Source organism: Emys orbicularis, chromosome 8 (genome assembly GCF_028017835.1).
Source record: "Emys orbicularis isolate rEmyOrb1 chromosome 8, rEmyOrb1.hap1, whole genome shotgun sequence".
NCBI classification, from domain to species: domain Eukaryota; kingdom Metazoa; phylum Chordata; order Testudines; family Emydidae; genus Emys; species Emys orbicularis.
The window spans coordinates 107,264,111-107,287,477 of record NC_088690.1 but is presented as its reverse complement, the minus strand read 5'-3'; the positions used below and the strand labels follow the sequence as shown (position 1 = coordinate 107,287,477).

Here is a 23,367-nt window from a genome sequence, read left to right as displayed (position 1 = left end):
GACAGTGGGGAAAACAACAGTGGGTCTGATTCTCTCCAGTAGAGGATAGACTTTCTCCTACTGTCCACTATTTCAGGCATCTCACTCCCTGAGCTGGCAGAATTAACCATTCACTCTCCCTTTGGCCAAAACCCACCACATCCTCCCAGCATGAGAGGCTCATCCTCTTGGAAGAGGACTGTGCGGGAATGAGCCAAACTTTATCTGGATGGGCTGGGCAGCAGCAGAAATGCCCCTGACATCACTGCTGTTGGCACTCTCACATCTGACCCCTTTGCCTTTGCAGTTCCCTTCACCCGAGTGGGATACCGTCACTCCTGAAGCAAAAGACCTCATCAACAAGATGTTAACGATCAACCCATCCAAGCGTATCACAGCAGCAGAGGCTCTGAAGCATCCATGGATATCGGTAAGCATGGCGTACAGGGTGGGCTACTCAGGGCGCTAGCCAGACACTGGAAGGACGGGCAGCTTAGCACGCAGCTGGGAGATGTGGCCTGTTCTGTGATGCAGGAACATCTCTGTTAAGGATGAAGGTCCAGAAATCAGGAGGTTTTATGCAAATGATGGGACACCTCACTTTGCATATTGATGAATAGGCATTGCCTTGTGTGTGGCCTGTCTATCTGCTGTGTAATGAAATCCTCCTCCCAGGTGTCGCTCCTCTGATACAGCGACAGGCATTTCTCTAAGTCAGCACGAGACATTTAGGTGTCGTTAAGCCTTAGTGCAAGTGAAGCATTAATATGAACTCACATTAAATGCTTGAGCCCAGACAGCCTGGTGATGGGAGGAAATGTGCCATCTTAGCCAAACCAAGAAAAACGCTGTTAATTCATTAATGTCTCACCCCCCCCCCCCCTCCCGCAGGAGCCTCAGGCAGCCGGAGCCCTGCTGCTCTTTGCAGGAGGATGCTGGGAATCCCTTCTCTCTTTGAGGGGGGCTGTGTCAGACTCACCTGCCCAGCTCCCTGAGCGCTTGGATCATAGAGGTCATCTCTAAGCTGTGCTCTGCCATTGCTGCTGGCTGTGCCATGCCTTCCTCCTCCTGCTGCTGCTGCTCCTCTTCCTCCCCGCAGCTGCAGCTTAGGTGTAAATGCGAAGCCCAGCATGCCCTGCACTCTCTTCTGTTTACAGCTAGGTTTCTGACCGTCATAATATTGTCTTCACGTGGCAAAAATGCTCTTTCTCTAGTGCCTTCTGGATCTTCAATGCTTCACCTCAGATCTGCGACGTGCTCCCTTACTTCCCGGCTACAGGGCCCTATTGTGTGGGCTGTAACAGTTAGGGCATGTCTACACACAGATGTAAGTTGACCTATGTTAGATCAACTTACAGCCACTGGTGGCTGATGTCCACACTACCCTCTTTCTGTCAGTGGTGCACGTCCTCACCAGGAGTGCTTCCACCAACTGAAGAGGGGTAGTGTGGGGGGCTGAGAGCCAGGGTGCTCAGCTCTGTGCAGCTCCTCGCTGGGAGCCCAGCTGCCCCCCGGTCTCCCGGCTTCTCACCTCCCAGCCGGGAGCCGGGGGCAGCTGCCTGGGCTTCTCGCCTCCCCTGTCCCCGCCGGGAGTGGGAGCAGCCAGGCTGTAGCGGCTTTCTTGTCAATCTCACAGCTCCAGCATGGAACCCTGAAACTGACAAGGCAGCCAGCAGCCGATGTAAGTAACGCAGTGTCTACCCAGACACTGCCTCGCCCTGACTACGCCGACACACGCCCTACGCCTCTCGTGGAGGTGGAGTTATTATGTCGGTGTAGCAGGGCACTTACATCGGCCGGACAAGGCTGCAGTGCGTACGCTGACCTAATTACGTCAGCGTAAGCTGCCTTACATCGACCTAACTGTGTAGTGTAGACCAGGCCTTAGAAACAGGAAAGTCCCCCAGGCAGGGGCCATAACAGAGCTCCTTTCCATGGCAGAGATTGTACCAAAGCCTGAGACTCCCTGACACACCTTTCATCCCATAAAAGTCTAATCAACGACCAAAGTGAAAAATCGTCCCTGAACTTAGCCTCACTGCCATGTATAATCCATGCGTGAAACCTCTCATCACATCCCTCCACAGCAAGGAACTGCAGTGTTAATCATCCAGACAAATCAGTCAGCCCAGGGCATAGCTAAGCTCTCTGCTAGCTAATTTACAGCCCACTGCACAGCAGAACGAGGAACAAATGAACGAAGAGGGTGGATAACTCACGCTACCCATTAAAGTTTTATACGCTGCTCCCAGAGAGGCCCACGCAGCTGCATACAGCAATGGCCGTATGCCTCAGCCAGGAGAGCCAGAGTGCATGTGCGTGAGCATGGGAGAGCAACAGTGTGTGTGCGTACATGTGTGCACTTCCCCAGGTCCTCGGGTCTCCAGGTTTCTCCCCTCCACTACTGAGCGGGCTCTCCTTCTCTCTTCTAGCACCGCTCCACTGTGGCGTCATGCATGCACAGACAAGAGACAGTGGACTGCCTGAAGAAGTTCAACGCCAGAAGAAAGCTAAAGGTAATTCGCAGGGCCCATCCCCGCCGCCCAGGTACCTTTGGGATCCAGTTGAGAAATGCCCAATGAGTTTGTTTTCCTGAACAGAAGATGTGTCACAGGGTGGGAGTCCGGGTTATCCTGTGAGTTTGCATTTCAGGGGAGCCAGACTGGCCAGGGAAAGGAGAGGCTGAGCTGAGGGGCGGGACGTTAGAAACCAGGCACAAATGGATGTAAAAGAGAAGGTGGTTCGCCTGCCCCACCTGCTGTGTCTGACCAGGGTTGCTAGTTATTTTGAGGAAGTCATATGTTGGGTGTGTTGCAAGCAAGTTGGGAAATCCGTATTCCCCCCGGGACAGGAACGATGATAGACATTTATAAAGCACCTTTCAGCCGCAGGGATGCCAAAGCTAAACAGTGCTCCAGGGTGTCTACGTCTGCCACTAGGGGGCAGCCCTTTTAACGGTGCACGGCAGTGCTACCACCACAGCGGGTTAGAGCCGGAGGGGAAGAAGGACAGTTGTATCCAATTAACAATGTAGGGGGAATTATAGGTAGGCAAAATGCTGGAGTAGAGACATCACCCGGCAGTTGGGGCTAACGCCTCGATACACTGACAAAAAGTGCTATTGGATCTTGAGGGATCAGAACTTTGATTTTTCCATCTCATCCAAAAAGGCCACACCTCTAGTAACACAGTGCCCCCAGCACCATGCTGTGTATTCATTCCATACTGGCTTGTGAAGAAGAGTGCCGAACACTGAGTCATTAACACCAACCACTTCCAGCAGCGTATTACTGTTCATAGAATATCAGGGTTGGAAGAGACCTCAGGAGGTCATCTAGTCCAACCCCCTGCTCAAAGCAGGACCAACCCCAACTAAATCATCCTAGCCAGGGATTTGTCAAGCCGGGCATCTGTTTCATGGAGGTCTCCAATCTAAGCAGTGATCTAGCCCTGCCCTTCATTAACCTGGGAGGGCTGATGGGTTTGCAGCACAAAGCAGGTGGCTCCAGACTGGTAACAAGATTGGCAAGAAAAGAAACTGGCAATAATCTATGTTTACTATTCATCTCAGCAAGTAATCAGATTAGTTCAAGTCTACACTTCTAAGTAGTAATCCGTTACTGTAACCAATTACTCAAATCTCATTATATGCGACCTGACTAGTTAGTAGAGTCGACTGGAAAACGGAAAACATTTCTGCAGTACCTTTTTTTCTGTTTTTGGTCAAATTTAGCTTTGATGGAAATTTCTCCCCCAGCTGTAATTAGTACAAGAAGTTACTTTAATAGCATTGGACCTGATTCTGACCTCCATTACACCCATTTAAATCTGGAGTAATTCCACTTGTTACAATTTACACAGACTAAACTGAAATCCGAGTACGGCCCTGCATGTCTGATGCTTCTTTTAATCTCACAGGTATAGGCAGTTTAGTAGCCAGCCCCGGGACTGTGGTTAGGGAGGCAAGTACAGGAGAATAAACTGTTATTGAGAAGTAAAAGTGTGTGTTACTGGAGTGAGCAGAGTCCTGGCGTTTTGGCCATTTTCACTCTGGCAGAATCTCAGAAGGGCAGGTGATGGGGGGGGGGGGGATTTCTCAGAGGAATCTCAAGATAAGGAAACGTCCCAGAAACTCCCAATGGAAATCTCTCTGCTGGTCTGGTCCCGGTGCCTTTGGAACACAGGGCCAGAGCAATGATGCCACTGCATGGCCCATAAAAAGCCCCAAGGGAGAGCTCTAGATTGCCTTCACAAGAAGGTTGTAAATCATCCCGTCCCTCCCATTACCACCCAAAGACTCGGATTGTAGGGCCCCTACCCAGGACCTGTTTTTACAGACTGTTTTCTGTGTCTGTTAATATCATCTCTGGACTACGTTCATGCCCCTGTGCAACCTCCCACCAGCTCCAGCTGGTTCTGTTTTCCACCGGATACCTTTGAATAGAAGGACAAACAGATGGGCCTGACCCTGAGCACAGCGGTCTCTCTTTCCTTTCTGCCTTTTGTGTATTTCAGGGAGCGATTCTCACTACGATGCTGGCAACCCGGAATTTCTCTGGTAGGTGTTGTCTTGGCACCTCACGCTCTTTACTCGGTTGCTTTGCATTTATTGTATACACTGGGTTTCGGGTGCTAGGTGGGAGCTGATTTGTACCCACAAACGCCAGCCAAACCCAGAAGCCTTACTGGTAAAGACTGGCATAGACCGTCCCCTCTGCATTTACATCGTGCACATCCCCGTGGGAGCTGACCACGCGTGCTGCGAGTTCCTAATGGATGTCATTCTGGGATGCACCACCAGGCTGGCAGCGGGGAAGGTGACCTGGAGAAGGGAAGGGGGAGAGATGTATGGCCCAAGAGGGGGTGGAATCGAGGGCTTGGGAAATCACAGTTCCTGGAGATTTGGTCCTGAAGGGCTTTATATGCATTTGCCTACTAGCAGTTAACGTGCAGCCGTGTTCACATCCTGGGGAGGTGCTGGGGCGGAGAAGATGCAGCCTCTCTTTTCACAGCTCTGTGGCGAGTGGCTGGCGCTCAGATCCAGCCCAGAGGGGAAAGCTCCTGTCGCTGTAATAACCCCTCCCTCAGCCATGCCAGGAATGGGCCCCAAGGAGAGCTCTCCCAGCATCTCTGGGCAGAAGGGAAGAGAAAAAGCCTTTCGGGCTCAGCCTCTATCTAGGTTGTGACTAATGAGAGGCAGATTTGGCTCAAGTCATGTGGGCCTCTCTGCAAACATCAGTACAAAGATGTGGAACCTAATCATGTAAAGGGCCCCCAGTACGTTCCCCTTCCATTGAGGGTTCTCTGGGACGGGAACTGCAAACCCAAGGGCCTCGGGTGCCAATGGCTGGCCCTGCTGTGAGCGGGAGAACACCACTATACCCATCATGGCATGCGAGTTATCAGGTTGTTTTCCCTGCAAGGCTGGTCTTGGAGTGCAGCCCTAAGTGAAAAAATCTCTCTCTGTGTGGGGGAGGGTGTTAGAGAGTCATGGAAAAATTGCCTTGCAGTCAGGCCCTTTGGAAGCCGTCCAGGTACGGTCAGAACTAGACCGCAGCAGCCCCCGGAGGCTGGAGTCTCTGTCTGTTTCCCTCCTTTCTTTTTCTGCATTTCCTTCTCTCACTCTCTAGGGGAGAGTCCTGTGGTCAGATTTCAAGAAGGGTTAAAGCTACTGGGAAGTCTGGTCTGTGCCCAAAGGCTCCACCTCCTTCCCTTACTCCCAGGGGTTCTCATACAGCTAGCACACGCCAGGGATGGGGTTTTGTAGCCCATTGTCTACTCTTATGGGATGCGCAGACATAACTAGCTAGCATCTTCTCTCAAAGCGCCTGTCCCGTGGGGTGTTCAGCAGACTTAAAGCAAACCCTACAGGTGGGAACTCACATAAAGGAATCATGAATTCCTAGATGATTCTTAAGTGTGGTACCAAACGAGATGTCTCACAACGAGTCTGAACCTCAACCCTCAAACTGGCATTGAAAGCATCCCCTCTCCAACACAGGCCCCTGCAACTCCCTGTTGCAACCTGCCCATAGCCCTAGCGGAAAAGGCAGAGGAGGGCACTGGTACTTAATGTGCAGGGCTGCAGGCCTGACCTGGCTGTGTCCTCCAGAGAGGGGCGAATCTCTGACCTCAGGGGCCCACCCATCCTAGAAAAGGGGTCGGTGAGATTTGTTGTGGCCACAGGTGTGTTTTGACCTGGACCAGTCTCAGGTTTGTTCCACACTCATTCAATATGAAGCAAAAAAAGATCTCTGTTAGAAAAACAACATATCGGTGACGGTAAAGCAGGTGACCACTTCTCGGTGCTAGACTGGAAGCTCTTCCAGGCAAGGGACTTCATTTTGCATCTCAGACAGTGCGGAGGACATTGCAGCTGATTATTAGCAGTATTGTCGGTTGAAAAGACACGTAACTTTGGAAAATTGCTAACGGGTGGGTAGGCATCACAAAGAGTTTTCTGACCTATTATTGTTCTTGTTTGATCATTTTTGAGCTACCTAGCACCCAAAGCATGCTTGGGGCTTTACAGGCAATTCGAAAAGACACAGTTCCTACCCAAAAGTCTTGACAATCAAAATAGCATTGCAGATTAGCTCTCACCAATCACCTGTATTCTGGGAAGACCCTGAAAACAAACCTGGAGCTAATCTGTTTTTTTTTTGTTTTTTTTTTTTAAAAAGGCCTGTGAACTGGCAATTCATAGACTATCAGGGTTGGAAGGGACCTCAGGAGGTCATCTAGTCCCACCCCCTGCTCAAAGCAGGACCAATCCCTAGACAGATTTTTGCCCCAGATCCCTAAATGGCCCCCTCAAGGATTGAACTCACAACTCTGGGTTTAGCAGGCTAATACTCAAACCACTGAGCCATTCCTTCCATTGTATGAACATGATGTGGGCTGTGAAAGCCCCTGGGGCATAATGCTGACCCCCAGCCTCAGCAGCTGCTGGGAGTGGCCAGGAGGAATTTTAACTTTCTTTTCTAAAGTCCTAACAAAATGTGCCCCCGCCCCAGCTGCTTGCCACACCTCCTGTCCGAGGGCCTGGACAGCTCCCTACGCCTTGCACCGTTGTTTGCACCAGTACACTGTGCCCTGGTGTAAATGCGACACAAGGTGCAGGGCAAAGGGTGAATCGGGGCCAGAACGTCTCAAGCCTGGGAGGGGGTTAGCTGGGTGCCAGTTCCTCTGGGTGGGGAGAGGCAGGGAGGATGGAGGGTGTGCAGGCGCCAAAGGGATTGTGCACATGGGAGCAGAGCTGGGGAACTTGTGGGGGAGGGGAGGAGGAATCTGGATGCTGGTCTAGGGCGGAGGAACTGTGAGTGGTTCAGCTAGGGGATGGAGGGAGCCAGTGTCTATTCTGGGGCAGGTCTCTGGCCTGGGTTGTACCGGAGGTCAGAGCAGATGATCACAACGGTCCCTTCTGGCCTGGGCATCTGGGATTCTCTGAACAGGTGGCGCGATGGGGGTCAGGACAGGGCACTGTTCGGGTGGGATTGAAAGAGGATGGAGGGTGATACGCTTGCGTGGGGCAGGGCCTTATGGGAAGTCTCAGGAGCTGGACAGAGGATGGTTGGCACAGGGAGCTTGTGAAGTAGCTGCAGACAGTCAGAGCAGGGTGCTTGTCAGGTGGGTAAGAGGGAGCAGGAGGTGAGCTGGGAGCGAGGTCAGGTGGAGGACTGCTGGGGCCTGCAAGGGGCATTGGGATTGTTCAGCGGCTGGCGGTGCGGATCAGCCCCAGGCATTTGTCGTGGGGGTGGTTAGGTTTTGCTGACATGTGGCAGTTGTGGGGGTACGTGGCAGGGTTGGAAGAGTTAAACACCCAGGGGGGATATTTTGTCAAGCCCTACTAAGGGCAAAGGGCCTGACCTTGAGCATTTAAGGCCAGGATGTTCAAAGCTACACCCCATAGTCACTTCCCTTCCCGCATTCTGCCCAGGAATTCACCAGGGTCTCATCCCCACAGCACGCTCATCTGACCCTACCGCGTGGGCAGGCGGCTGCTGGAAGTTCATTATCTGTTTGCCAAGGGCAGCGAGCTGGGAGAGCGCCGGAGCGGCCCTGGGGGATGGGGCCTGCGGTGATAGGTGGGCTCAAGGGGGGCCGTCTGCTTTTCATCATCGTCAAAATGTGGGCTGCAGCTGTCAGGTCGAGGGAATCGTAGCACATGACCCCGGCAGCATGGGGCTAAAATTAGAGAGAGAGGCAGGCAGGCAGTGCCACGGCGCACTGCTTCTAGCTTCATACTCAGCTCCCCAAGACAAAGGCAGGAAGGGAAGCCCTGGGGCTGGACTGAGGCTCATGCTCTGCTGTGGAGGACACTGGATCCTCACTGGCCACACTGCTGCATGACCCTTGAGTCCCGGCAGGAAGAAAACTGCCCAGAGACCTCTCCCTCTGCCCAGGCCTCTGCTGTTTCCAACACTGCCTGTTGCTCAGGTTCCTCCACGGAGCTGGCTTGACGTCGAGAGAAGTGGCCAGGGCCTCTGTCTCTGTGCAGGAGAAGGAAGGGCAGGAGTTGAGGTGTTCACCTCGCAGCTCAAGGGGCTGTGGAGAGAGGCTGCACCTGGAGCTGTTCTACTCTGGGTCTGGAGCGCACCAATCCGGAAGGACTCCTGACCCCACCCCCCCTCGCCCCTTTTGTGTGACACTCCATCCTCCCTTATGCTGCTGATCCTCACTCTGTTGGCCTTGGCGCCTTGCCTGGCCCTGCTAACCTCCTACCTTGTCTCCGCAGGAGGGAAAAGCGGAGGCAACAAGAAGAATGACGGCGTGAAGGTAAGCGCTCCCTCCCGGCCGGTACAGCGCCCCGGGGGCCACCCCTTGGGGCTGCTGAGGGTCCCGCCGTGGCCTTCCTCTGTTTGACAGTGAAGTTGGTAGCCATGCATTGCTGGCCCGGCTCCTTGGCCACCATCCCCTTGTCCTTAGGTCAGAGGGCCCTTCCTCCCCCGTCCCCCGCAGTCGCCGCTGTCAGTCAGCAGAACTGCAACAAGAGCAAAAGGGGAAAAACTGTCAAATGTGCAAAGCTCTCTAGGGAAAAGCTTGGCAGCTTGCAGATGGGAGAGCGGAGAGGATGGATGCACAGGCTCATGTTTGAATAATGCACTCCTCCGACACCCCAGCAGGAAGGTGACGTGAGGAGAACGCAGAAATTAACCTCCTCCTGAGGATTTTACTGCTGCTCGGCTGCCTGCAGCCCTCTCCACACGCCCCCCACTCTCTCCCCGTGAGGGCAGGAGGGATGGGGAAAGGAGAGGAGTCGAATGGATGAGCGGGGGAGAGAAGGGATCAGGAAAGGAAGAGGGGAAGGGGAAAGCCAGGCTTGCAATTTCTGCCTGGTGGGGAGAACCGAGGGTTCAGGCGAGCCGCAGTAATTCAAAGCGGAGGCATCCCAGAATCTCCCCCACTCGTTAGCAGGAGAGCCCATGCAAATTCAGGGTCACCCAAGGGAGGCTGAGCGCAAGGACCTGGGAGGAACTGCCTGTATTCAAATGAATAAATGAGCAGCATGAGCCGGCTCTCTGCAGAGAGTTTCACAGCCTGCCAATCCCATTCCTCTCGCTTCCCCAGCGGGTGGCACTGGGCCGGGGGGGGGGGGGAGAAGGGGGCAGCAGGGTGAGCCCGCCCACCCCCTCCCCCTCCAGCCCCAAATTCAAGAGTTAGAAATAATAAGAACAAATCCCATTTTACCTTAAAAAGAGTATGGACCCATCCAGGTCTTTGTTTCTTCTGCCACATCAGGGTGAGCGACGGGGCCCCATATGCTTGTGGTACCTACCGAGCTCAATCCCGCATCCAGAGCCGAGCAGTCTCCTGGGGTGAGAGCCCAGTGGAAATCAGCTCTCTCCATTAATCACCTGTTCTAATGGCCTCTGGTGTGTGTGTGGGGGGGGGGTGGAGGGGGAGGCGCTTCGTCATCCTTCCTCCCCAGGGGAGGGTGTGTGATCTATGGGAAGGCCTCTCTGCCTGATGCCCGGGCCTGCAGGCTCAGAACGGGCTGTGGCAGGGCAGCCAAAGAGGCCCATCCGTCACAAGGGTCCATTCTCTCCCCATATGATGGTCAGTCACGTGGGGTGCGGTGGGAGGGGGGTCCAAAATCTCTTGAAGTCATTGGGAGTCTTTCCACTGATTTCACCAGGGCTTGGGATCAGACGCCATGGGGACCTCCTCTCTCTGGGGCTTAACTTACGAGCTGTGCAGGGCCCCAGAATTCTGGGAGGGTCGGAGAATCAGGCCGGCCTTCCTCCCCCCATGACCCAGTTGCTGGATGGGCTAAGGAGCTCTGGCAATGAATTGCTTCCTACCACTCTGGTACTGTTGGAGAAGGCCAAGCCTGCAATGTTAATAGCATTTATAACCACAGAAATGCTGAATATGAGCTCAGCTCATTCTACCTCTGCTGCCAGCCTCTCCCCCTAACTCCTGAGATTCACCTGCAGGCCAAGGAATATTTTGTCTTGATCTGCTGCCATCAGGATGTAATGCTGCAACGTGAAGATGCTGCTTCATGACGTGAAGATCCCGCACAACACATGTAGGGGTGCCCTAGGTCAGAACTCGCTCTGTTAACATCCTGCACACTAGTCTTGTGGGATGTGACACAGTAAGGCCCCAGACCAGGAGAGCCATGATCGTACCATGGGCACCTGTCAACCTGTGCCTCTCCTCTGCTACCCTGGCACTGCCAGAGCTGCCAGCAGCTTATGATGGTCACCAGGGGAAATAATCCCCCCCACAGGCATTGCTGATGCAGTGCAAGGGGCTGGGGGACAGGTAAGACAAACTGAAAGATGCTTTCTAAAGCTATGGAAAGAGAGAGCGATGGACCGGGAAGCCTGTATAGCGGCATTCCTCGGTTGGCTTGCCCATCGGCAAGGCCCTTCGTGTTTGGGTTTTAGTTTGTTTAAAATTTGCTGGGAATTTATTGGTGTTTATTACAAACATTTGAAAACAGATGAAAATTGGTTCAAAAAATAACGTTAACGTTTTCTGGGTAAATATCGGGGTTAATATTGGGGGATGGGGGGACAGATGTAAAGCAACAAATAGAGAAAAGTAAGAGTATTGAAAGTAAAAGCAGTTTAATGCTGTGGTTTATTTCATGAATTGTATCTTAACAGTGTATACACATATTAACATGCGTGTGTGTATCTTCCACTACATTGCCTTACTCAACAGACAGCCTCACATTTACCCTTAGACTAACTTTTTATTAACATAAACATATCTGCATAATGTAATGCATTGGATTTGCTTAACGTAATCAGTAATTTCATGTACTTGAGTGGTCCAAAATTTGGGTGAAAAGTGGTAAAATAATTACAAAATAATGGCGTTTGTAAAAGCTGGGAATGTTTTGGTAAAAATCAGTAAAAACTGAAAACAAAGGGCCTTAGCCAACCCTACGGGGTAGTGTTGAATTAGACCTGTCACTTCACAAAGGTGGCTGTGCTGGTGGGAAACCTCTTTGATAAAGGTTCTTCGTGTTGGTTTTGTGGTGGCCACGAGGGTGAACACGGTCCTGGGTATGCAGCAGAGCACAAGGGTGACTGTGGGTAGATTGTTAGGAAAACAATCTTCGGAACCATCAAGATGGAAGGGTTTAGATTTCCAGTACCACATCAGTCACTTAGGTTTGTATCCTTCAGTTCTGAACCTTGTCTCATGGGCCTGTTATCACCCAGCTCTGGAGAGCGTGTGAACCTGGGGCAGAGTTCTGGATGATTTTGGATTGCCATGACTGCGTTTTCTGGGCACCAAGGAGGGACAGCCTGGGTAGGTGGCTGGAAGCCTCTCCTCCCTGCCCCCGTGCCATGATACAACTTGATGGGAAGATGGGAGAAGTGCTACCTTCGTGGGAGGCAGGGCAGAGGAAGAGCTCCTGCTGAAACAACACAGGTGTTAGCTCTTTCCCAACGGACCGTTCAGTAGCACCATTCCCCACACCTTGCTGCCCTGGCCAGCCCGGAGGCACCGTTCTCACCCAGGGGCATGGCTTCCATCCCAGCAGCCTCCGGGGCACAGAGGAGTGGAATGTTCAGGCTGGCAGCCGGACATGCCCCGGGGCGAAGCTGGCGTGACAGACTGTGGGCAATCTGCAGAAATCAGGGCACGTGCTGGATGTGTTCGTTTCTTTGGTTTGTGGTTTTAACTTAGCTGCAAAAGTGGGACAGTGTCTTGAAAACTCCATGGGCTCTTTGAGGGACATCACTGTAACTCAGGCCATGTGGTCTGGTATGATGCTGGATGGGTTGTGTCCTCCTTTGGGGGAACCCATTGGGTTCACCGTCCCATGACAGCACACTGGTCCCAGGCAGCAGATCCACCATTCCTGAGTTACTGTCTCATCCCTGAGTTAATGCAGCCCTCACGTTATCTTGCAAATAGTTGGGAAGCAGGGTTCCTCCCACTTCTGCTACCCCCTGTCCTGCTAGTGCAGACATCCAGCAGTGTAGCCCTGTGGGTTTGGAAACCTGCGACCCCCAGAGGTTCTTTTCCCATGAAACAGTTTTCACACGGCCAGAATTTCCCTACCCACAATGCATGGAGGCCATTTTGGTCCTCCTTTTCCTGGAGGATACAATACATTCACTGCCCTGTGTGGTGTCACATCCTGTTACATTGTAAATGAATGCAATCACTGCCCCATATCCCATCCTGTTACGTCCTAAATTAATGAAGTCACTGCCCCATGTTGCATCCTGTTACTGTACGTCCTAAATTAATGCGGTCACTGCTTTGTGTTGCATCATGTTCCGTCTGAAATTTCTACCCTGACTGCCTCGTCTCCCATACTGAATTAGTGAAAGCTCTTGACCCTCCTGGCATCTTCCTATGTCCTGAATCAAGGTAGCCGTCACTAGGCTTTCTCATCAGGTTTCACCCTAAATACAGCGGTCGCCACCATCTAGCCGTACGTCGTGTTTGAGGATGTATATATGTGCCGGGAGACTAATTTAGGACATCCCGTGATGCCAGCAGGGTGGTGGTAGCTGTGCTAATGTAGGATGGAACCTCATGAAATGGCTGCACTCATTTAGGATGCAAAGGGAGGAACAAGTGGTAATGAGCATTAGTGGATTCGGATGGCTCTTTATAACACAGCCCATCGTGATGGGATACGGAGCTTTATCTCACAAGGGGCATGCATAGCTTTTGCCCACTGCCCCGTTGGCAGTGGGAGGTATGTCTATGCCTAATTCAATGTGCCGGCACCAAGCCTGTTATCTTGGCATGGCAGCTGATGTGTTTTGCATTGGCCTTTACTGTTGTGGGAATTCCCAGTTCCTGCCATCTTCACCACCATCTCCTAGCATCATGGAAGTCAAAGTGGAATGTGTTCTTAGAGAATTGATAACCCTGCTGTACATCCTAGAAGTTAGAGATAGAGAAAAGGTGGTAGGTCATCTTGCCCATCCCTTTGAAGAAGTCTCCAAACCAACAGAAGGTGAAAAGAAGCTGGGTGCATAAGCCAAGAATCTGCAGGAGGTGCCCAGCAGTATTTTGGGGTAATAGGCAGGAATCTGTTCCAGGGGTCTTTTTATCCAAGGAGTCCAGAGCATTCTTGGGTAGGAGTCAAAGTATATACATAGGGTCTTCTCTTTTGAGGAACTCAGCTATGTTTTAAGGAGATAGCCTAGGTGCTAGAATTATACCCAGGACACTTTGACTTGGTTTGTTCAAGAAGCACTCTGTAGCACACTCCTGGGTGTAAAACTTACTCCATAGAGGACCTGCAACTGAGCAATTCCAGTGTTTATAACCACCACTTGCTCACATGCAGGATCAGGGTAGAGGGAAATTTAGTTGGTGAAGAGGATTAGAATACTAGCATCTCACCTGGTTTCAGATCCTTGTATGGTCACAAGTCGAATGAGTTTGGTGGTCTCGTGCTAGTTCCTAGTGGATGTTTGTCCACACTGCAAAACCACTGCACAATTTGGCATGATTGGCTGTCAGTGCTCGGAAAGGCTCAGTTTTGGAATCGCAAGGCTAGGACTGAGTTGCACAGGCAGAGTTGTGCATGGATCCAGAATTGGAGTAGCAGATGTTGCGGCAGATCAGGGCTGAGAGGCATTGGTGGAGCTGTGTTGGGGAGCTCGCGTAGCATTGGCTGCACTGTATTTCACCTTAGCTAGTGGCATCGGTTTCTCACTTGGAGTGCCAAATTTACCCCCAAATTCCCCCCTGCAAAAGGACTGTGAAGGGTGGCTCAGGAGCTGCTGTCTCCCATGTGCTGCTCTCTGCCTTTCTCACTCTGTGTCTCTCCCTGTCCCATCTCTTCTCCTTGTTTTTCCAGAAAAGAAAGTCCAGTTCCAGCGTTCAGTTAATGGTGAGTGTCCTTCGTCTTCCTCAATGCCGCTAATGCTGGGCCTCTCAACATGTGCCAGCCTACCCCGTTCTTGGAGCTTACCTTTGACACGGGGGGTAGGGAACAGGGGACACTAGGGTTGGAGGGAACATTTTCAAAGCAGTATCACCCCCAGATCCCTTGAACAGGGTTGGTGGTGCCCAAGGCCAACGGGAAGCCAGCTTTGCTTCCTGCTGGCAGGTTATCACGCATTTCTCCCAGTCCTCCTGTCTGCAGGCTGCATCAGTCCAAAGAGCCTTGAAAAAACACCTTACTTGGCTCTGCTGGAACTGTACGATCACGGGAGTCATACAGCAATGGCAGCCCTTGCCAGCCCACTCTAGTGGATTATGGGTAATACATAAACACGCCTTGACTGGGATGAGCTAGTGGAGCGGTTCCTCTAGCTCAGCGAGCAGAGTCAGCTTTCCTGGGAAATTTGGAGAGTAGATGGGTTCAGCGGCCCCGGCGCCTCTCCGTGCAAATCTGTGTCTCGCTCGGCTGTTTGTCTCAGCCTTTGGTAGTCCATGTGGGTCTCGGAAGCCCTCTCTGTTTTATTGTCCATTTCTCTCCCTATTATGCAGTCAATGTGGTCTCTCTCACTCCTGCACAGTCCCCTCGCTCTCTCATCGCAGTTACCTCTCTTTGTTAATTTGTACATTTCTTTTCCTATTGTACAGTCAACATGATGTCTTTCACCCCTGCACAGCCTCTCCCTGCCCTTTCCGGCTGCAGTCCTAGGAACCTTTGGCACCCCTCCCCCCAGATCCGCCCTTTGTATGTCACTGTAGATGGTTGCAGGAATGGCATGTCCACTCCTACAGACACCAGCCCCATTCTCTTTGGCTACAAGGTTTGAAAGTCAGGGAGGGCACTGCAGTTACTAAGCTAGAGTGGTGGTTGCTGGCTGGCTCGGTCAGTTGGTGTTTTACCTGGTTTCGGTCCGTTTGCAGAGTTGGGTAGAACCTGGGTGACGGATTGCTGAGTGCACAGGAGCCTTCTAACAAACAGCGTAGAGTGGGTCTTACTTTTCCTCTCTCCTTTCTGTTCTTTGCTCAGGAGTCTTCGGAGAGCACTAACACCACCATTGAAGATGAAGACACCAAAGGTACAGTGAGTGGCCTCCAGGCGTCAGGGAGAGAGGTGCAGGGATCCTACCCTTGTCGCTGGACCCTCCCAAGTCAGACACAGTTACTGTCCATACAGTATAAACTCAGTTGTGCCTCGTGCCTCAGTTTTCCGATCTGTAATATGGGGATAACGATACTGAAAGTGCTTCAAGATGAAAAGCGCTAGATCAGAGTTAGGTGTTGTTATTACTAGGATGTCCACAAGTCTCTGTGAACATATTGGGCTTACACTAGGGAGCAATTTGGCCCGTTTTATCTGTGCGCCCAAGGGATCACTGTAGGAGAGGCAGATGACTGACCTCAGGTTTGATCCCTCTCTAATGCACAGTGTTTTACTCCAGAACGTCACCGCAACAGGCCGTTCTTTATGCGGCGATGTATGATTAGCCCTTGCATTAGTCTGACCCTGCCAGAATCCATCCCGCCACTTCCCCAGGGATCTTCCCAGTCTTTGCAAGTGCTTGAGCTCAGCAAGCCCTTGCTCCACGCTGCAAGTGCCGCCCTCCCTGCTTAGCTCTTTTTCATGCCTGTCCCTTCTGACACTGCCGCTGGAGACAGTCTGAAAAGTTAATCAGCCTTTGGGAAGAGCCTAGGGAGGAAATACCTCCCTCCTGCCAGTCAGGGCCAGCTTGCCAAGAATAGCCTGGGGAATAATTGTTCAGCGCTAATTTGTAAAGTCTCCCCAATGAAGTGAACCCAACAGCAAGTGATGTGGACTCTGGCCTGACATTAAAGTTAATTGAAAATTCGTCCTCACAGGGAACAACTCCCAAGACAGGGGATGGAAATTAACATTTCAAAGGGTGGAAACACTTCAGGCCGAGCATGCAAGAAAGGCCCAGAGCTAGATATTCATTTTTATTAATGACCTTCTCTCTCTCTCTTCCCCCTTTGGCGTAATAAAAAATTAACTCTACGTTGTGAGTCACACAGACTTCTGGTCTGCATCTGACTTGGACTTCATTAATAAGCACCAGGGGTAGTTATGACAGACTCCTTCGGAAGTGCCAGCGAATATCACTGGACTCGTCCCAAGCAGGGTTAGACTTAACCCAGATCCATCTGGGAACAGGCGTGGAGACGCAAAACATCAGCCTGGCCCCTGCTGAGAGTGACATTTGCTGGTTTTCTCCTGGCATTTTCTGTGGGCAATGGAATGGAGGCAGGTGGGATTCCGAGGTCAGAAATTCCCTCTGAGACATGCAAGGCTAGTTTAGTGCACCTCCTCCTACCTTGGGCAGAGGCAAGAGGTGTTTTTTGGCTCGCGTGGTAGAAGTGCCACCCACAGACTAGGATGATCCCAATTTAAGCCTCAGCTGTGATCTCAAGCAGGATGGACACCCAGCCACCAGATGAGGGATCGGTTAGCTGGGTCCAGCCACCCTAGTGTTTGGCTAGGAGTATGCAGCACAGCATTCCGGCTAGTGAGAAGGATAAAAAGTCTTGGGAGAGTCAAGCAAAGTTCAGTTGCTTAGAGATGGTTAAACTGATGGAGATGTACTGGCCAGATGGTGATGCTGAGGTCACTCAAGACTCCATGCCACCATTTTATACCACAGGTTTTACAAAACCCTTTAGTTTTGTAAAAAGAGATGAACATAAAGAATTCCTGTAAGTGTCCCTGATTCTGAAGGAGCTTCCTCACTTGCTATGGTTAGAACTTTTCTATCTCATCATTCCCAGGCCCTTTCCTGCTCCCATCCATCCAGGCAGGAATCCCCACTTTCCATCCTCTGGGCCCCTCTCCCCCGACAAGTTTTCTCAAGTGAATGGGTGAATGGGGATGCCCTTTTTCTCATGGGGGACCTCAACATTTGTGCTTTTGTTTTTTTTTAAAACCAACAGTACGAAAACAAGAAATTATTAAAGTAACAGAGCAACTGATCGAAGCAATAAGCAATGGAGACTTTGAGTCCTACACGTGAGTGTATCTGGGGTGGGTTCTGACTGTATAACGGGGAGAGGGAGAGTTTGGCTCCGCTAGCTAAGTGGGGTGCAGTTAGCCACACCACTGCCAAGTTCTCTAGGCTGTGAAAAAGGAGTAGGTTGGTTTGTGTGGCCATCCAGTGGGAAATGTCAGGTTGCTAAGATGGTGAGGCCCAGAAAAAGTAAGTGACTAGTTCAAGACTCCAGAGGGTCAGCGTCAGAGCTGGGCCTGGAATTCAGGAGATCTGATTTCCCCATCCCATACTCAACCCAAACCACTGGACCATGCCGCTGTACCCTCATTATAATGGGTGGGTGCATTTTATGGATTGCTACAGGATGAATAATTGTAATTGTGATTTATGATGGAGGGAGGAATGTTATTTCCACACATTATTACTTGGAATTGCCATGTGGTACTTTGAAACATAGCAAGTTTCTACTAGCTGACCAAGTACTACTCAAAGACATTCCTGCCTACAAACTCCTGTGTCCAAAGCCGATTTAAGAGCTACTGCTGAGCGCACACAGATTTCAGTTCCTGCCTCAGAGACCAAGAGCAGGGGTTTATTGGTATGGAGCAGGGTTAGGTTTTTATTCGGGTTTTATTTTATCTCAGAAAAGAGGTCAGAAGCCTATTCTAGCTCTGCAAAAGCTTAGGTAGTGTATCGCAAAGACCCAATTCCCCATGGTGATGGAGTACCGTAATCCTCTCCCTGAATTCTTGGGATTAGCTCAGAGCACACGATTTTTCAGCTAAGTCCTTCTATACCTGATTAAGGGGGCTGTGCAAAAGGCAGCTCGGGTCCAGACGGAGGGACCACCTAGCAGCTTCAGTCCAAGTACTTTGGGTGTTGCAAAACCTTGTTGTTCTGCAAATTCCGAGTGCAGATCTGGCCCCCTTTATCTGAACCCTTTGCAGCTCAGGGGGATTTGAGTAAATGGATCTGACTTGGGCCCATCTACATGATGGAACTTCCCCCTGCTGGGTTTTGCTGCCAGCCGCAAGCTATCTCCCAGGTAACATTTTATGTCCATTGCACAGGGATGAATTGTGACTGGCATATTGCCCTGCTGCTTTTCTGTACAGTTATGCCAGGAACGCTGATGCTAACACTATGAGAAACAGGGCTTGTCTCTCCCTAAACTTCTTGGTGCATTATTCCAGCAGCTCCTGCCGTTAACTCCCATCCTGGAAATGTGAAGATAATCCAGAGGAGTATTTGGGGAGCTTTAACTATGTCTTTTAAAAGGTTGCTAGGTGGTGCATGCATCTGTGTAGCCCTTGTGCCATGCTGAGCAAACAGTGGGGTACGTTGTTCCTGCTGTCAGAGAACTGTCATTCTCAGCAGGAGCAAATCTTAGGTGAAGTGAGAGAGAGCTGGGACAGAGAGAGGGGATGTTGTACTCTATATTCCAGAAGAGACCCCAGAGCTGGTATGAATGTATTGTTATGTAGCAACATTCCCAGAGACCTTCCAGTTTGAAACAATGAGATAATCTCCCCCCTCTCTCTGGGCTTTGGCTTCCTCAGGAAGATGTGTGATCCTGGAATGACTGCCTTTGAGCCCGAGGCCTTGGGGAACCTGGTGGAAGGACTGGAGTTCCATCGATTCTACTTTGAAAACTGTAAGCAGCTTCTTTCCCCCCAATAGGCTGTTGACCTCTCATGTTGATATGCTTTGATGTCGCTTGGAAGAGCTGGGTGGCTTGGCTTGGGCATCTCTGGATCTCCTCGGATGGGATGTTCTCAGTGCTGTCTCCTGGCTATCCCAAAAGATCTAGGTGGGAAGCAAATCAAATCTGTTCAATAATTTGAAATGGGGAGCGGCTGGCTCATGGAGTGGTGTTTTGGTTAGTAAATGTTTTATAGAGCGATCCCTTCCCCGTCCAAGCTGTGTTGATGCAGAAATGATCCAATGCTGCATGGCTCCAGTAGGAAGTCTGCTTGCTAAAGTATCTCCCCTTTCCGTATGGCTACAGCCTGTGGTGGTTAGTCAAGGAGAGAGGAGATTCCCCACTCACATAGGAAGAGTTGGGTGCACACAGGACCCCTGCCTCTGTGTAACTCCACCTGCCTTCCCCCATGTCCAGTGTGGTCCAGGAACAGCAAGCCAGTGCACACCACCATCCTGAACCCGCACATCCACCTGATGGGAGATGAGTCGGCCTGCATCGCCTATATCCGCATCACACAGTACGTCGATGCAGGCGGCATCCCACGCACTGCCCAGTCTGAGGAGACCCGCATCTGGCACCGCCGGGATGGCAAATGGCAAATCGTTCACTTCCACAGATCTGGAGCACCTTCCGTTCTACCGCAGTAAGCCAATGAGAAACCGTGGCCGGCCCTTTCCACTGGCCATTGACTCCTGTTCATCAGGCACGGAGACTAGAATGGCAGAGGAGAGTAGGGGTGAAGGGTTAGAGGGCCCACTGAGGGAGCTGAATGGACCAAGAGTCATTCTGGGTCCTTGTCTCTAACAGTGGCTGACGCCTTATGCTCTTAGAGAAGCTTAATAGGCTTCACAGAATGCACCTAACTGTGCAGAGCTCTGCCTTGGGGAGGGAAGTTCACTATTGTCCTGGCCCCAGCTGGAGATCAGCTCGTACCTTGAAGCACTAGGACTGACACCCGTGTAGTTTTATCCTAGATAGTGTCGGGGCTAATTCAGGCAAATTTTCCCACCGCCCCCGCGCTGAGCCATTCAGTCGGGTTCTCCAGCCAGGTCCAAGGTGCAGTGTGTGATCTGCCCCCAACTCCTGTGCCATGCTGGCTGGAGTGGGGTGGGATGGGGAAGAGGAATAGGTCCAGAACTGCAATGTGTGTCTGTGGAGGGAGTTAGGGGAAAAGCTAGCCGTGCCCGCGCTGATCAAGAGAGGTGCGGAGAACCTGCCCCTGCCCTGGGCGGAGCTGTGATGGGGGTGGGGAGGAGACTTCCTGACTACCCAGGGGACTCTGGTTCTGAGCACAGAGCTCTGGCAGCACCACGCAGCTCACACTCCACCCCCCGCCGCACTGTAGCGGGACCCAGGGTCTCCCCGTGACGGCAGGTTTGGAAGCGTTCTCTGGCCTGGCCCTGCATACTTGTTAAATGCCTCATGCTTTTTCCCCCCTCCAGCCTGCTACGCTCTTTTTCCACATCCAGCTTGTGGCTTCTGCCTGCTAGATCCATTCTGCATTGGAGCAGGGGGGCATCTGGGGGGAGGGGCAGGAACATCCAGCTAGGAAATGGGATGAAATTCTGTCTGGATTCTGTGCATGACCCAGTCACGAGCCTTAGGGCCTGATCCTGATGGTGCCCGGCCCCTGCAAACTCCCACGGCAGTCGAGTATCTCATGTCCTCTCTCTGCTGGGAGATGCAGGCACTGCGTCCCCTCCCGATCATGTGCATGGGCTGGATTCTCCGTTAGCACAATCGGAGTCAATGTGGCCCAGTGAGCAGCTGCAGGAAAAATCAAACCCAGGTGAGGTGTCTGATCTGGGGCGGGGTCGCTGGTTAGCTACTGCGGAAGGGCGGGGCAGAGGCAGACACAAGAGACATGCCCATGAAGCCCTTCTGAAGGACAAACGGAATGAAAAGTCTTTCTCCCCCTCCCCCCCCGACTTGTGTTTTCCAGCTGAAGCGTTGGCCACTCAGGCCAGGTTTGTCACTGCCTCACTGCGAAGGGAATACCCACCCCCCTCCTTCATCTATGGAACTTGGCTGCTGGGTCTACTGCTTGGCTCTTGCTGGAATTCCTCCTGCCCACCTGGCTCCTCACCAAAAACAAACAAAGGACAACCAGGCCCGAACGAGCTTCAAATTGACTTCTCTCTCTCTCTCTCTCTCTCTCTCTCTCTCTCCCCATACTGTCACCTTCGGGCACAGCAAGCTCTGTCAGGGCCTGTGCGCAGGTCCCACTGCTTCGGCATGAAACCATCCGCGGTAAGACAATTACAAACAAGTGGCCAACACACAGAACGTGTCTGAGGCGAAGGCCTGCACCCGCCACCTCTCCGGAACTCACAGATCCCCACGCATCCTCCCTCATGGCTCAGTGCGTTTCTCATAGGACGGGATAGGACTCCTATTCCACCTCCATCCTCACCTCTGCCTGGGAGTCTCCGGGTACAGGCAAAAGGGTGGAGCCTGAGGGGAGTTTCAAGCTACTTTGGGCTGACCAAGGTCTGGGGCCACCTCCTCTCAGCACCAATGGGGTTTGCCTTATTGGTGTCTAGGTACCTAGTCTGATGCCTTTGACCTTGGCATGTTCCCCACACCGCTCCCCCTCAGGGCTCCTGCCCTCCCAGTTCTTCTTTGCAGCGACAGCTGAAGGACATCTGCTTAAACTCTTTCAATATCCTACTCACCTGCTACTCTAGGGCGAGTAGGGTTTTATTGTGACGGGTGAGTAAAATATATCCTTTGTTTCTCTTCCTGGAAACGGCTGAGCAGGCAATTAGCATGCGAACTCACTGGACTGGGCAGGCCCAGTGAATTCTCACGCTAATTTTGACCATGCTGGTCAAATGTGAACATTTTCCTTTCTTTCTCCCTTCTCCCTTTGGAGCGGGGCTTAGAGATGCTGGGAAAAGAGAGTGAGAGATTAAGAAAACAATTTCAAGTGCTTTATTGGCACAATAAGGTATCCAAGTGCAACTAAAGTTGAGAGATCAGCTCTCTGTGCAGAGGGCAGTGATAGCCATGGTTATAGGTTGGGTGTGGTAGCTGGCTCTTCTTCCGCAAGCATTATTTATCCATTCCTGACTCAGTGATAGGAACTGTTTCACCATCATCCAATACATTGCAGGTGGTCTTCTTTACCCTCGGCCAATTTAAGAGACCAGCTCCAAATATCTAGTGTTGAATCTACCCCTTTGCCCCCACATTGCTCTTTCAATCTGCCCTCCAAGACTCAATTTTCTCTTCATTTTTAAAGGCCACCCAAAACCAGGAACCAAAACCCTTCCCCATTAATCAGCTTCAGGAAATTCACAGTATTGACAACACTGGTGCTTAAGGAAATAGAGCCGGCTGTTCATTTGAGAGAGAAAAATAAACCGACCACATGACACCTTCCAGCAAAGATGGCGAATGTAAACTTTAGTAATAAAACTTTGAGGAATCCGATTATGCTTCGAAGAAACAAACAAGCCTTTAGCTATCTCTTCTACTTTGAGCGCATGCCTTTTTATAGGAAAAAGAAACCTACCGTGTATTTCGTAAATTGATTTTGAGTATTTGCTGGATCTTTATGTAATAACTAGAAATATTGAACGTTTTGGGGGGTGGGAATTTTTGGGGAGTTGGATTTTGGGAGGTTGTTTTTGTTTTGTTTACATGTGGGAGTGGCTTGGTAACAAAGCGATGGTCATAGTGAAGGTGGCCCCAAGAGGGCAGGGTGGGGAAAGTTCCATAGCTGGTTTTCCTGTGAACCTCGTTGAGCCCCTTAAGACACATGGGACTTGTGGTAATGGGGTCGTTTCTATTTGCAATGGAAATGTTTGAATGTCAGAAGTGCCCATTTGAATGGAGACAACTGGACAGTGAGGCATTTCTGGGCTGAAGTTGCAGGTTCTGCAAGGAGAGTTGTCATCTCCAAGGGACATCTGAGCCGGCTGGCAGGAATACAGCAGGCATGGGTCATTTCTGAGCCTGTGCATTTTCTTGAACGATAAACAACCATCTGGTGGTTCTTCCGGCGCCACCGTTATGTCAGTCTCATGACATCGGGAGGGGCTGGAAAGACGTCGATTTTTGGTAGAGGTCCGAGAGGCGTGATCTGGTTATTTTTTGGTAATCCTTCCATTTCCTGTTCTCTTTTTTCCAACTGCAACTTCTTTACTCTTTGATGTGAAGTTACTGCAGTGCACTTGCGCTGCCCGGGGACTTTCTAACTGCACTTTCTTCATTTGCATGACGTTTAACTTTATAGACGGTGCGTGTATTTAGAAAAAAACAAACAAAAATGCTTGTTTTGGACAAAAAAACAACAAC

At 51.3% G+C, this 23,367-nt stretch overlaps 1 protein-coding gene across 3 annotated transcripts in view; it reads left to right on the top strand.

Annotated features, from left to right (window-relative positions):
- Nucleotides 1-19,712, top strand: part of CAMK2A (calcium/calmodulin dependent protein kinase II alpha) — a 74,907-nt gene extending 55,195 nt beyond the window's left edge. Inside the window, exons 10-18 of one of the 3 annotated variants that reach the window (XM_065409167.1) lie at nt 287-409; nt 2,412-2,495; nt 4,495-4,537; nt 8,717-8,757; nt 14,279-14,311; nt 15,389-15,437; nt 17,305-17,380; nt 18,920-19,014; nt 19,480-19,712. In XM_065409167.1, coding sequence (XP_065265239.1) covers nt 287-409; nt 2,412-2,495; nt 4,495-4,537; nt 8,717-8,757; nt 14,279-14,311; nt 15,389-15,437; nt 17,305-17,380; nt 18,920-19,014; nt 19,480-19,712 — 777 coding nt within the window. Of the gene's footprint in view, nt 1-286; nt 410-2,411; nt 2,496-4,494; nt 4,547-8,716; nt 8,758-14,278; nt 14,312-15,388; nt 15,438-17,304; nt 17,381-18,919; nt 19,015-19,479 lie in introns of all 3 variants that reach the window. The other 2 variants (XM_065409168.1, XM_065409169.1) reach the window with 2 other exon arrangements.
- Nucleotides 19,713-23,367: the final 3,655 nt, after the last annotated feature.